At 43.4% G+C, this 14,500-nt stretch overlaps 1 protein-coding gene across 4 annotated transcripts in view; it reads left to right on the top strand.

Moving 5' to 3' along the window:
* The window catches only part of CMTR1 (cap methyltransferase 1), a 57,331-nt gene that overhangs the window by 34,807 nt on the left and 8,024 nt on the right, over positions 1-14,500 (top strand). For all 4 annotated transcript variants that reach the window (XM_036413560.2, XM_036413561.1, XM_036413559.1 and 1 more), the window contains 9 exons: positions 139-337; positions 1,326-1,444; positions 3,148-3,244; positions 3,555-3,687; positions 4,332-4,511; positions 11,700-11,756; positions 12,440-12,497; positions 12,971-13,039; positions 14,210-14,341. In XM_036413560.2, coding sequence (XP_036269453.1) covers positions 139-337; positions 1,326-1,444; positions 3,148-3,244; positions 3,555-3,687; positions 4,332-4,511; positions 11,700-11,756; positions 12,440-12,497; positions 12,971-13,039; positions 14,210-14,341 — 1,044 coding nt within the window. The remainder of the gene's footprint in view (positions 1-138; positions 338-1,325; positions 1,445-3,147; positions 3,245-3,554; positions 3,688-4,331; positions 4,512-11,699; positions 11,757-12,439; positions 12,498-12,970; positions 13,040-14,209; positions 14,342-14,500) is intronic.

Below are 14,500 nucleotides of genomic sequence, written 5' to 3'. Positions count from 1 at the left end.
CGGGATATACTTGCTTGGTGTGCGGCCTTGGGGGAACTCTGCACTGTGCTTGGGGAAAGGCTGATTTCACTCCCTGCCTCCTCCTTCCTACCACTGAGCCATCTTTCCCCTTCTCCTGTCCTCCTCTGGCCTTTGCAGAAACCACTGGTGAAGGACCGGGAAGCGGAGCTTCTGTACTTTGCTGATGTCTGTGCAGGCCCCGGGGGCTTCTCGGAGTACGTGCTGTGGAGGAAGAAGTGGCACGCAAAGGGCTTTGGGATGACCCTGAAGGGCCCGAATGACTTCAAGCTGGAGGACTTCTACTCGGCCTCCAGCGAACTCTTTGAACCTTACTACGGTAGGACATGCGGGAGGATACCAGGGACCGTGGGACAGCCTTTGGGGAGACAGGCCAGAAGCAGCTGTTACCCACTTGCCATGTTTTCTTTCCTAGGTCTCCCAGTCCATGTCACGAAGGTCTTGGTTCCCTCTAGTCTGTCCCTTTTTGCCCAGGCCTGAGGGGTCCAGGTTACACTTGCATCCAGGCCATATGCATCCCTCCTTTCTTCTCTGGTGATAGGAGATAATGAAATTGCCTGATCTCTGGCTGAGAACTGGCAGCGTCATTAACATACCAGCGTGTGTCGGGGTATGAAAAGTACCGATAACAGACAGCTCAGCTGCTCTGCAGCAGGCCCCTCACCTACCTGGCTTGATTGTTGTGATTGGCACCAGGTCCCAAGTTCTTTTTTAACAGTCCTTAGTGAAAGGTAATGTTGGGACCTGTGTGGTTAAGTGGTTAGAGCATTGGCCTGCGAACCAAAGGGTCTCAGGTTCCATTTCCAGTCACAGGCACATACCTGGGTTGCAGGTTCAATCATCGGCCCTGTTTGGGGTGCGTGCAGGAGGCAACCAATTGAATGTGTGTCTCTCTTGACCATGTTTCTCTGCCCCCTCCTTTCCACTCTGAAAATCAATGGGAAAAGATACCTTCAGGTGAGGATTAGCCAAAAAAAAAGTTGAAATTGGTTCTGAAATGTAGGTCCTTTAAACACAACTTGGGCTTGAGGACGAAGGCCCTCTGTTCAGTTGATCCTTTTGGCTGGTTAAGTTCTTGTCATCTCTGCTTTATTCCATACAGCAAGCCTGTGTCTGCCTGGCCCGTCACTGTAAGGCAGCCCTGCAGTGGTGGTGGTGGTGGGGGTCCTGCAGTGAGTTGCTCCTCAGGGGCTTTTCTCCGGGAACTCAAGGCCCACTTGGTACCCTTTCACAGCCCCAGGGAGCTCATGTCCCAATCTTGGGATGCACAGGACCGATGAGGTTCATGTGGATCTTGTGTCCTGCAGGCGAGGGTGGGATCGATGGAGATGGAGACATCACCCGTCCAGAGAACATCACTGCTTTTCGGAATTTTGTCCTGGATAACACAGATCGAAAGGGTGTCCACTTTCTGATGGCCGATGGGGTAGGTGACCCGTTTTCTATAGGCTGGTGCTTTAGGGGTTTATCTCCTTAGAGGCTTGAGAATTGCTTTTGCTTTGTTTTATTAGCCCTTTAGCTGCCCTCGTAGGTGCTAGCTCACTATTCAGGTAGTAGGGGATGTATGAATTAAGTTTTATTCTTTTGGCCTAGAGCAGTAGTCGGCAAACTCAGTCAACAGAGCCAAATATCAACAGTACAACAATTGAAGTTTCTTTTGAGAACCAGATTTTTAAAATTTAAACTATATAGGTAGGTACATTGTTGTTAACTTAATTAGGGTACTCCTAACCTGGCCTGTGCTAAAAACTCAAGGGGCCAAAGAGCCACAGGCTCTCGAGCCACAGTTTGCTGACCGCTGGCCTAGAGGCAGCACGGAGAATGTGGCAGTTGCTCCAGGGTCACATGGCTATAGTTTAGTGAAACCTCTGGAGCAACTTGGGTGGCCTTTCAGGTATTAGCTGTGGAAAGGTGAAGGACTGCGCGGGCGTCAGCATAGGGTCTGAAAGCATGTGCTCAGCAGGGAACAACAGACAGGCTGGGGCGGGGGAAGCTGCGCCCGGTGAGCAGCTGCAGGGTCTGATGGTGCTGGGGAGGCAGCCATTGCACTCCGGCAGCTAGAGGGGCAACTCAGGATTGTCTTTCAGCTTCAGCACTGTAGACTGGTGACCTGGGCTGGGTTTTTGTTTGTTTTCTTTTTTGATTTACCTTATAAACAGGCATGAATTTTGAGGAGCATCTATAAATTTGGATTTTTTATTCTGGGTCATTTAGCTATTACATTCATAGGACTGAGTCAGGGAGACCTGGTTGGGGCCAATTTAACAAATGACAGCCTCGTTTACTTATTATTATTATTGTGAAAACACCCAACTTAAACTGCACATCTCAGCCATTCTCAAGTGAACAGTCCAGTAGTGTTAAATATATTAACATTGTCCTGAAACAAATCTTCAGGCTGTTTTCATTTTGCAGAATTGAAACTGTGCCCATTAAAGATCTGCCCTATCCCAGGCCCCTAGCCCTGGCCGCGCTGAGCTTGGCTCTCTGCTCCCTGCTGGGCTCTCACAGGGAGGGACACCACTCCAGGAATAGCAGCGTACCTGCGCTCTTTAAGCCAACGCTCTGGCCAGAGATCCTGCCAGCTACAAGGAGAGGCTTCATGGTCTTGGGACAGGAGAATGGTTTTGTGAGAAAATCCTTAATCAGCAGAGAGAGGTCACTGTGTGTCAGAGTTTTGCTGACTTTTCTCCTGTCACCAAATGGGCCTGTCTTGCGGTCAGTCCAGAGGCTGAGTGAGCCCAGGCAGAGTGTACGTGCCACGTGTGCTTCCCGGGCCTTGTCAGACTCACCGGGGCTTTCTGTTTCCTGTCCTGCAGTTGGCCTGTGACTAGCCCGTGTTTCGCCTTGGTTCTGTCTTACTCTTCCCTTGGATTCTTAAGTGAGCTTTACAATTTTCTGGACCATCTTCTTGGAAAAGGAGACTTGGTTCCACCCCTGGAAATGGCACTGGTCCAGTCATCAGGCCTGGGTCCTATTTGTAATGAGCCATGAGACCGTGCCAAAGTAATTCAGGTGCCGAGCTGTGTCTCTGTCAGGTGGTGGAAGAAGTCGGTGAAGATAAGGTAAGGATGCCTTTTCAGTCTTCATCACTCTGGTTCCCACCCTGACCCTTGTGCTCCATTTCAGGGTTTCTCCGTGGAGGGCCAGGAGAACCTGCAGGAGATCCTCAGCAAGCAGCTGCTGCTCTGCCAGTTCCTCATGGCGCTCTCTGTTGTCCGGACAGGTGACACTCCCTTTGTTGTCTCAACCCTGGGGCCCCTGCTGGATAAGAGCATGCTTAAGAGTTGGCTTGGAAGTTAAAAAAAAATTCTTATGACAGGTGACAGGTAGCTGAATGAGGAATTTAGGGAAGAAAGTGCTATAGAATCCTCCAAGTCCCCTCCAAAGCTCAGTCTCCCCCTTAAGTTGCCTCTGACTTTTAATGGACGCAGGTTCTGAGTCTCTGACTTGGTAATATTTACTCCCTGCAATTACCTTACCCACCTCCTGGACTAGAACCACTGATTGCTCTTGGTGTTTTCTCTCTAATCCAGGAGGCCACTTCATCTGCAAAACCTTCGACCTGTTCACCCCGTTCAGCGTGGGGCTCATCTACCTGCTGTACAGCTGCTTTGAACGAGTATGTCTCTTTAAGCCGATTACCAGCCGTCCTGCCAACTCAGAGAGGTAAGCTTTCCTCTCCATTTTCATCAGACTAGTTGGCTAAATGTCAGAACGCAGTACCTGATACATCTCTCTGGTATGGCCACTCAGGCTACATTAAAAGCCTTGACTTTAAAGAAGTGATAAGAGCCAAGGGGCGGGGTGGGGGGTCAGGAATTGGATTTTACTGGTCCTGTGATTTGCCAGTCAGCCTCTGCCTTCTTCTCCACAAGCCTGTTCACCACACTTATGTGGGGGATCCTTGGCTTGCCCAGGAAGGAGAAGGTGGTCAGTAGAAGGGAAACTTGGAGAGACATGGGTTGGTCAGGGCAGGGGGCACCAGCCAGGGCACTGTTGGCATCCAGGTGGGCACAACATGGGAGATGTGGCCGATCTGAATTGCTGGTGTCTTGTTAAAAACACGAGCTTTCTGCGCCCCATTTTGGAGAGTCTAATCGATGAGTCTGTTAAATTAGACCCCTTCAGCCTGGCAGAGGGCAATTGGGAACCACTGAGAATTTGAGGTGAACTTTTGCAGCACAGTCTGTGCTGTTCTTTGTGCATAGACTTAAGGCTGTTGAGCTTCATGACTCAGCCAGGGGCTTGGAGAGGAGGAATACTGGCAGGGAGGCCCTTGCTCCATGGAGTGACAGGGTTTCTCCTGCCAGGTATGTGGTGTGCAAGGGCCTGAAGGTGGGCATCGATGACGTGCGGGAGTACCTCTTCTCAATCAATATTAAACTCAACCAGCTGCGGAACACCGAGTCCGATGTCAACATTGTGGTTCCCTTGGAGGTGATCAAGGGAGACCCTGAATTTACCGACTACATGATACGGTCCAATGAGAGGTAAGCAAACCAGGTGTTTTTTGCTGGCACCATTAGGAAGGGCAGAGAGTGAAGGACTAAAATGATTTGCTCTTGGTATCATTTTGTCAACCCTGAAAAATTGGTAACTGGGATTGGTCTGCTTGTTCCAGGGCTCTCTGGGACGTAAGCACACCTTGGGGACACTCATCCTGCTCCCATGCCTGTCACAAGGGTGGCTGGTGGGAGCCTGGCCGCCATAGCCATGCCCCTGGGAGCCTGATGCTATGGTAGTGAAATCTAACAGAGAGCAGCTCTGTGCCCCCAGAGGCAGGAGTAATTTCCCTGTAATTGCTTCTGTAAGAGGCCATCATGGCTACTGCCTTGTGAAGCCTCTGTTTGGAGGCAGGAAGTGGCTGGAATGTAAAATACAAGATGCTTTGGAAGTTCTGTACCAAAGTTTTTGAGAGTTCATAAGTTCTCCAGATAGGTGATCTGAATGCTGGCATTTTTTTGTTTTTAACCTTGTTTAATTATTTTCCTCCTTACTAGTGGTAATAATATAAAGTTGTGACAGTTGGCTCAGTTTTCTAGGTGGGCAAGCATTAGAAGTTTTTTTTAAGTAGTTTGGAGAGTTATATAGCAGCAATGAGTCAGTAGAAGTACTTTCTTGGGGGGAGGGCAAATAAGGAAATTTTACCCATTTATCCGTAATGGACATTTAGATTGTTTCCACATCTTGGCTATTGTGAATAGTGCTACAGTGAACATGGGGTGCTGATACCAATATCCTGATATTAGTTCTTTTGGAGAAATACCAAAAGTGGAATTGCTGGATCTTAATGGTAATTCTGTTCTTTTCTTGCCTCATTGCACTTACTGGTTCCTCCAGTATGATGATGAAGGATGAGAACAGATATCCTACCCTTGTTCTTGAGTTTAAGTGTAAAATGTTTAACCGTTAAGTATGATATTAGCTGTAGGTTTTTTGCAGTTGCCTTTTATCAGTTTGACCAAATTTTCTTCTATTCTTTGTTTGCTGACGTTTTTAATCATGAATAGATGTTTAATTTTATCAGATATTTTTTATCTATCTATAGAAATTTTTAAAATTTCATTTATAGTGAATTACATTGATGATTTTCAGATGGCAGATAAATTTTGCATTTACTTTATTTTATTTTAAAAATATATTCTTATTGATTTCAGAGAGGAAGGGAGAGGGAGAGAGATGGAAGCATCAATGATGAGATAGCATCATTTGTCAGCTTCTTTCTGCACGCCCCACTCTGGGGATCGAGCCTGCAACCCGAGCATATGGCCTGACTGTGAATCAAACTGTGACTTCCTGGTTCATAGGTTGAAGCTCAACCACTGAGCCATGCTTGCCAGGCCAAATCTTGCATTTTTGGATAAACTCGAGTTGGTCATGAGTTATCATTCATATAATGCTACATTTGATTTACTAATTTTTTATTAATGATTTTTGTGTCTATGTTTATAAGGGATATTAGTCTCTAAATATGTATTCTTTTGATGTTCTTATTGGTTTAAATATACTTATATATTTAAATGAAATAAATTTCCCTAGTTTATACTATTATTAATACATAAATATATTAAAAGAAAAAATCTAAAAGTAGCTAGAAAAAGAAGAGCAAATTAAGCCCAAAAAGTAAGAACAAAGGAATTTATTTATTTTAATTAATTAATCACTTAGATGTAGCATTTAAATGTAACCATATTAACAGGAACAAGACAGAGATGCCCACTCTCACCACTCCTGTTTGACATAGTACTGGAAGTACTAGCCATTGCAATTAGACAAGAAGAGAAATAAAAGGCATCCAAATTGGAAAAGAAGAAGTAATTATCCTTATTTGCAGATGACATGATATTGTACATAAAAAACCCAAAAGACTTCATCAAAAAACTAATAGACTTAATAAATGAATTTGGCAATGTAGCAGGATACAAAATTAACGCCAAGAAATATATGGCATTTCTATACACCAATAGTGAACTTGCAGAAACAGAGACTAAAAAGGCAATCCCATTTACCATTGCACCAAAAAAATTAAGATATCTAGGAATAAACTTAACTAAGGAGGTAAAAGACCTATATGCGGAAAACTATACGACACTGAAAAAAAGAGATAGAAAAAGATGTAAACAGATGGAAGAACATACCATGTTCATGGGTTGGTAGAATCAACATCATTAAAATCTCCATACTTCCCAAAGCAATCTATAGGTTCAATGCACTCCCCATTAAAATACCAACGGCATATTTCACTGACCTAGAAAGAACTCTCCAAAAGTTCATTTGGAACAATAAAAGACCCCGAATAGCCACAGCAATCCTGAGAAAGAAGAGTAAAGTAGGAGGGATCTCAATACCAGATTTCAAGCTGTATTACAAAGTCACTGCTCTCAAAACAGCCTGGTACTGGCACAAGAACAGACATATAGATCAATGGAATAGAATAGAGAATCCAGATATCAACCCAAATCACTATGCTCAATTAATATTTGACAAAGGAGGCACAAACATACAATGGAGTCAAGACAGTCTCTTCAATAAATGGTATTGGGAAAATTGGACAGATACATGTAAAAGAATGAAACTAGATCACCAACTTACACAATACACAAAAATAAATTCAAAATGGATACAGGACTTAAACATAAGACGGGAAACCATAAAAATACTAGAGGCATCCACAGGCTGCAAAATCTCAGACATATGCCAAAAGAACTTCTTCACTGATACTGCCCCTAGGGCAATGGAAGCTAAAGAGAAAATAAACAAATGGGACAACATCAAAATAAAAAGCTTTTTTTACAGCAAAAGAAACCATCAACAAAACAACAAGAAAGCCCACTGTATGGGAGAACATATTTGCAAATGTTATCACTGATAAAGGTTTAATCTCCAACATCTACAGACAGCTTATACAATTTAATAAAAGGAAGATAAATGACCCAATTAAAAAATGGGCAATGGATCTAAATAGAATCTTCTCAAAAGAAGACAAAAGGAAGGTCAAGAGGCACATGAAAACATGCTCAAAGTCACTAATTATCCAAGAGATGCAAATCAAAACAACAATGCGGTACCATCTCACACCTGTCAGAAAGGCCAACATCAACAAATCAACAAACGACAAGTGTTGACGAGGTTGCAGAGAAAAAGGAACCCTTGTGCACTGCTGGTGGAAATGTAGACTGGTACAACCACTGTGGAGAACAGTTTGGAGCTTCCTCAAAAAACTGAAAATGGAACTCCCATTTGATCCAGTAATCCCACTCCTAGGAATATATCCCAAGAAACTATTGAGGATAGAAACACCAATCAGAAAGGATATATGCACCCCTATGTTCATAACAGCACAATTTATAATAGCTAGGATTTGGAAACAGCCTAGGTGCCCATCAGCAGATGCTTGGATCTAAACACTATGGTACTTCTACACAATGGAATACTATGCTGCCATAAAAAAGAAGAAATTCTCATCATTTGCAGCAACCTAAATGGAATTGGAGAACATCATGCTGAGTGAAATAAGCCAGTCAATGAAAGAGAAACACCACGTGACCTCACTCATTTATGGATAATAAAGAACATTATAAACTGTTGAACCAAAAGATAGATATAGAGACAGTAAAGCAACAAGCAGACTGTCAAATTACAGCGGAGATCTGGGGGAGATAAGAGATCAACCGAAGGACTTGTATACATGCATATAAGTACAACCAATGGACACAAAACTCTGGGGAGGAAGGGCATGTATTGAGGGGAGGGGAGCAATGGTATATGTACACAGATAATAATGTATTAATAAAAAAATTAACCATATTAAAATTTTCTTTAAGGATTGCTTAGCTCCCAAATTTTGATATATCTTTTTTTGTCATTGTACAATTCAAAATATTTTTAAAATTTCCCTTAATCTTGATATATGAAAGAACAAATTATGAGATATGTGATATTTAATATCTAGATATTTTGGGATTTCCAAGATACCTATTAGATTTTGTCCCATTATACTCAAAATATACTCTATATGATTTTCATCCTTTGAAATTTATTGACGCTTTTTTTATGGCCTATTATATGATCTATCTTGGTGAATATGCCATCTGCTGTTGTTGAGTATAGTGTTCTATGAATGTTAATTTGGTCGAGTTGGTTCATAGTGATTTTCAAATCTACATCTTAACTGATATTCGATTTCTTATTCTGTCAATAGCTTAAGGAGGGCTGTTAAAGTATTTAGTTATGATTGTTCAATTATGATTTGTCATTTCTTTAGTTTTATTAGTTTTTGCTTTATATATTTGGGATTTTTGTTATTAGTAGGCACATGCACATTTAGGATTATTTTGTCTTAATAATAAAGTATCCTTCTTTATTTGTAGTGTATACTCTTTGTTTTAAAATCTACTTTGTGATATCAATATAGCCACATCACCTTTCTTTTGCTTAGTATTTGCATGGTTTATCTTTTTATGTTCTTTTATTTTCAATTTGTCTTTGTGTTTATAAATAGCATATGGTTGAGTCTTACCTTTTTATCCATTGTGACAGTCTCTAACTTTTAAATGGGGTGTTTAGTACATTTTCAAGGACTGTAATTGTTGCTAGGTTTGGGTTTAAACCTCTATCTTGGTTGTTTGATTTCTGTTCATCCTGCCTTTTACTTGTTTCTCTGTTCCTTTTTTTGGGGGGGAGTGAATTCAGTATATTTTTGTAGTATTTCTTTTTATCTCTGGATTTTTCTATGCCTTTTGTACATAATGTTTTAGTTAACTCTAGAGATTACAATGTGCATCTTTAATTTATTGTACTTTATCTTCAAAAAGTATTCTGCTTCATGAACAATGTAAGAACCATACTACAGTAAACATGCATTTATAGTTTTCCTTCCTTTGTGCTTTTGTTTTATAGAAAACCGTATTTTACATTGCCATTATTTTTATTTTAAACAGTATATAATCTTTTAAAGAGATTTAAAGATATACACAGCTCTTATGTTTGTGCATCTAATTATTTTTAAAGGTTCCTTGATATTTACTGACAAATTTACCCATTCTGGTGTTCTTCATTCCTTTCTGCAGAACCAGCTTTCTATTTGGAATAATTTTCTTTCTCCCTAAAGAATTTCTTTTAGTCTATTTTTTTTTGTTTTTGTATTGTTATTGTTAATCCTCACCCGCAGATATTTGTCCGTATATTTTTTAGAGAATGGAAGAGAGAGGGAAAGACAGAGAGAAACATCAATGTGAGAGAAACATATGCACCCTGACCAGGGCCCAGGCAGGGCAGGAGAGGAGCCTTTTAGTCTGTTTTTTGTAGAACAAGTCTACTGGAGACTTAATTTCTTCAGCTTTTGTCTTTTGATAATGTTTGATTTCCCTTTCACTTTTCGAGGGTATTTTCATTAGATACAGATTTCAAAGTTGGCAGTGTTTTCCCCTAGCACTTTAAAGATATTGTTCTCTGCTTTCCTTGTTTTCTTTTTTCTTTTTAATATATTTTATTGATTTTTTTTACAGAGAGGAAGGGAGTGGGATAGAGAGCTAGAAACGTTGATGAGAGAGAAACATCGACCAGCTGCCTCCTGCACACCCCCCACGGGGGATGTGCCCGCAACCAACATACATGCCCTTGACCGGAATTGAACCTGGGACCTTTCAGTCCACAGACCGATGCTCTACTACTAGCCAAACCGGCTTCGGCTTCCTTGTTTTCTGATGAGAAGTCAGCCATTATTGTTACCATTGCTTGCTTGCATGTCATGTGTCCTTTCTTTTCTGATTGCATTCATGATGACCTTTGTTTCCAGCATGTTGACCAGGATGTGATTATATGTGTTGTATGTTTTTTGTATGGATTCTGCTTAGGATTTCTTAACCTTGGATCTATAGATTGATTCATTAATCGATTTGGAGAAATTCTTAGCTATTAACTTGTTAATATTTTTGTCCTATTACTTCTTTCCTCTGCTCTGAGATTTCAGTTAATATTTATGTTAAACTGCTTGTTATTGTCCACAGAGCTATTATAGTTTTCACTTTTTACCTCTTCATGTTTCAGTTTGAGTTTCTGTCTTCCCTCATGTTCACTGATTCTTTCCTCTACAGTATTCAGTCTGCTGATGAGCCCATCAAAATCATTCTTTATCTCTAATATATATTTTATGTCTATTATTATTTTTTTGCTTTTCTTTATATCCTGACTCAAGGATATGTTTATTGATTTTTAGAGAGAGAGGAAGGAGAGAGAGAGAGAGAGAGAGAGAGAGAGAGAGAGAGAGAGAGAGAGAGAGAGAAAAACATAAATTATTTGCCTTCGGTATGTTCCCCCACTGGGCATCGAATCCACAATCTGAGTATGTGCTCTGACCTGGAATTGAACCCGCAACCTTTCAATGTATGGGACAATGCTCCAACCAACTAAGCAACCTGGCCAGGCCTTATTTGCTTTTAAAAAATATAGTTTTTATATTTCTGTTGATATTTTCCATCTTCTTATTAATGTTATACACCTTTTCCAGTAGATCTTTTAAAAAAAATAAAAATGAAAATGTATTGGTTTATTTATTTTTAAATTTAATAAATCTTTATTCAGATTATTACAGTTGTTTCTCCTTTTTCCTCCCATAGCTCCCCTCCACCCGGTTCCCATCCCACCCTTCCAGTAGATCTTTTAACAAGTTTTTCAGTTATTTTAAAGGCCCTGTCTAGTAATTTTACCATTTGGACCATCTCTGGGTCTTTGAGATGTTTCCCTTTGCCAGTGGGTCACACTTTCTTGCTTTATCACGTCTCATACTTTTCTTTAAATGTCAGAAAGTGTATGTAAAAGAACAATGGACACTAGAGTAGAAAGGGCAGCTGTTAGTATAGGTGGCTTGAGTCAGTTTAGTCTGTAAACTGGGTCTGGACTTTGTTGTTTTATTTAGAATCACCACTTTCACATTAGTACAGATGGGATCAAAACCTTGCTTTTAGCAGGACTTGGGATCTGAATATATGAGAGGTTTGACTCATTGCTCCCATATAACTGTATTTTGGCGTGTAGTTGAGGGGGTTCTCTTTAACTCTCCAGCCCTCCCCCAAATATAGATGGTCCATGCTCCTGCTAAACTTCTCTGTCCTGATGTCTTCTGGCTATCTCTTGGTAATCCTTCTGAGATCAAAACTTTTTTTTCTTTTTTCTTCTAGCCACTGTAGTCTGCAGATCAAAGCTCTGGCCAAAATCCATGCCTTTGTTCAAGACACGTGAGTTTTCCCCCTTTACAGGATTCATCTACTTCAAGGGAAAAGCTCTTGGTTTTGCTCCTCCCCCTGCGTTCTTTGCTTATTTCATTTCAACAAACATTTAAAAATATGTACTCTTTTATCTCCCACTCTGCTGTGGTCTGTGAAGGATGCCAGAGAAGCATTTGGCATGAACCTTGTCCTCAGAGACTTTATGATGTCTTTGGGAAGGTGAGCGTATCCTAGGAAAAGGATGCAGGAGAAGTTATTAGCAGTGTATCAGAGGGCGTAGAATACATAACGGAGGAGACCCAGAATAAAGAGTGGTCAGAGGGGAAAGGTAGGCCTGGTCAGGGAAGACCTCTGACAGGGCCAAGCATAAGCTAATTCAGCTTTCTGAGGCCTGGTGATGTCCACTGGGATGGACTCACTGGCCTCTGCCGCAGGGCAGGAGCCAGATGTGGCGCTGGGTCACTGGAGGAAGGCTGTGTGAGGCACCCTGGCTTCCACAGCCCAGGGACCGCCTCTCCCTTTGTGGCGCTGAGGGGAGTGAGTGGATAAGCACTTTGGGCTAATGGCTCCGTGGCCTCCGGGCGTGTGCGCACGTTCATTTCTGGGCTTCCTCTCTGGGCTTCTGAGGGCGCACAGGAGGTCCACTTGTACCTCATGAAGTCTCCAATCACTTGCTGGCTTCATTTTCCCAGGACCCTGAGTGAGCCTCGGCAGGCAGAGATCCGGAAACAGTGCCTCCGTCTTTGGGGGGTGAGCATCTTGACCTCAGTCCGTTGTTGCTCCAGGGCAGGGAAGCTATAAAGAATAGGTTTGATTCCCAATCGCCCATGAAAATGTCTGCCTACCCTCACAGCATTCCAGAGCTGGAAGTCCCAGCATTGCTGGGCGTTACCTGCTTGGTCCTTTACTGCCAGTTGGGCCCTACAGCTGGGTCATAAAGGACAAAGGTGGTGTGTGAGCAGGCCTCATTTTGCTGCTGGTGATCCTGTGTAGCAGCACTGACCATTGACAGCCCCAGAGAGAGGGAAGTGGCACATGGGCTGGGCTGCCACAGGGCCTGAAAGGGGGCGGTGACTGCATTACCCACCTCCACCCCTTCTTCCTAGTTCCCGTGCTACATGCCGTTTCCTCTGCCCCAGTCTGACCTACCCTCGCTCATGTAGACTAACAGGTTTGGTCAAAAGTGCGTTTGAAAACCAAAACTCTCTGCTGCCTATTTTCAGATCCCGGACCAGGCTCGTGTGGCTCCTTCCTCCTCAGACCCAAAGTCTAAGTTCTTTGAGCTGATCCAGGTAAGTTGAGTGCCCGATGAAAATAAAGTCAGAGGCCTGATTCTAGATGTCGGCGGTCTCACTGAGGCCCCAGATGCCTGGCCTCCAGAGGGCTGGACTGAGTGGGAACCTGGGGTGTAGGGTGTTGAGTCCCCGAGAGCCCATCAGGCTCCCTGAAGATTCTTGTTCCTACGATATGTTGTGCTCAGCATTCTTGCCGCCCAGACAGACGATGGTGCCTGCAAGTCTAGGGTGCCGTGAGATTTGCCTGCAGAGGAGAAATGAATTATGGGTTGAACTGGGGCAGGGGAGCTGGGCAGGGGGCTGAGAGGGGCTGCCAGGAGAGCTCTGTAATGGGTCTGGCCCAACCCTAGGCTCCCTGTCCTGTTTTTTAAAAATATATTTTATTGTTTTTTTTACAGAGAGGAAGGGAGAGGGATAGAGAGCTAGAAACAACCATGAGAGAGAAACATTGACCAGCTGCCTCCTGCACATCCCCCACCGGGGATGTGCCCGAAACCAAGGTACATGCCCTTGATCGGAATCGAACCTGGGACCTTTCAGTCCGCAGGTCAACACTGTCCACTGAGCCAAACCGGTTTCGGCTCCCTGTCCTGTTTTTGATGACCTGGTCCTTGGAATTCTGCCTCTTTTTTTTTTTTTTTTTTTTTTTTTTTTCCCCCTACCACCCACCTTCCAGCTTTTCCCTGGGTTTCATTTGAATCTGGCCCAGGTCATGGGCCATTGTGCTGGTTTTGAGAATGAGGTTGAAGATGGCCTCAAAAGAATAGCATGTGTCTGTTTTTCTGAATGGGCCGGAGAGATCACTTATTTGCTCTCAAATTGAATGCTGGCAAGTCCTTGCCTTCAGCTTTATTGAAAGCGTGACTCTTATATCCTGGTGACATTTCCTTAGAGCTCAGGTAAATCGATCTGTACTTGGAGTCTCGGTATGGTTTCCTTTCCCAGCCTCCCCTAATCGGTCCTAAAGGAACACTAAAGGCCGGTGGAATTAACCGCAGTTAGTGCTTGGTCAGTGAGAGCTGGGGTGCAGGGGGTGTTTCAGGAGCATGTGCTTCCCGTCCCTCACCTCTCCCAGCCTGCCCCACTCCTGTGTAGGCACCCACACCCATACTGAGCGCCTGTCCCTTCCCCCAACCCAGCCGTGTTTTCTCTGACCCGGGGCTGCAGGGCACTGAGATCGACATCTTCAGCTATAAGCCCACGCTGCTCACCTCCAAAACCTTGGAGAAGATCCGCCCAGTGCTCGACTACCGCTGCATGGTGTCTGGCAGTGAGCAGAAGTTCCTCCTGGGCCTGGGGGTAAGTGCAGCGGGCTTCCTGCCCAGCCAGGGCAGGGACTTGCCTCTGGGAATCTGGACAGCTGCTTGCCACTCAGTGCATGTTCTCTTGGTACCAAGGAACTTGGGCTTTAACCCAGGGAAGCTAGTTCAAGAAACTTCACTTTTTCCCCCCGAGTTA

The sequence above is a fragment of the Pipistrellus kuhlii genome, unplaced genomic scaffold (assembly GCF_014108245.1).
Source record: "Pipistrellus kuhlii isolate mPipKuh1 unplaced genomic scaffold, mPipKuh1.p scaffold_m20_p_5, whole genome shotgun sequence".
In the NCBI taxonomy this organism is placed as follows: Eukaryota; Metazoa; Chordata; class Mammalia; order Chiroptera; family Vespertilionidae; genus Pipistrellus; species Pipistrellus kuhlii.
The sequence above is the reverse complement of the archived record's forward strand: the minus strand, read 5'-3'. Positions and strand labels throughout refer to the sequence as shown.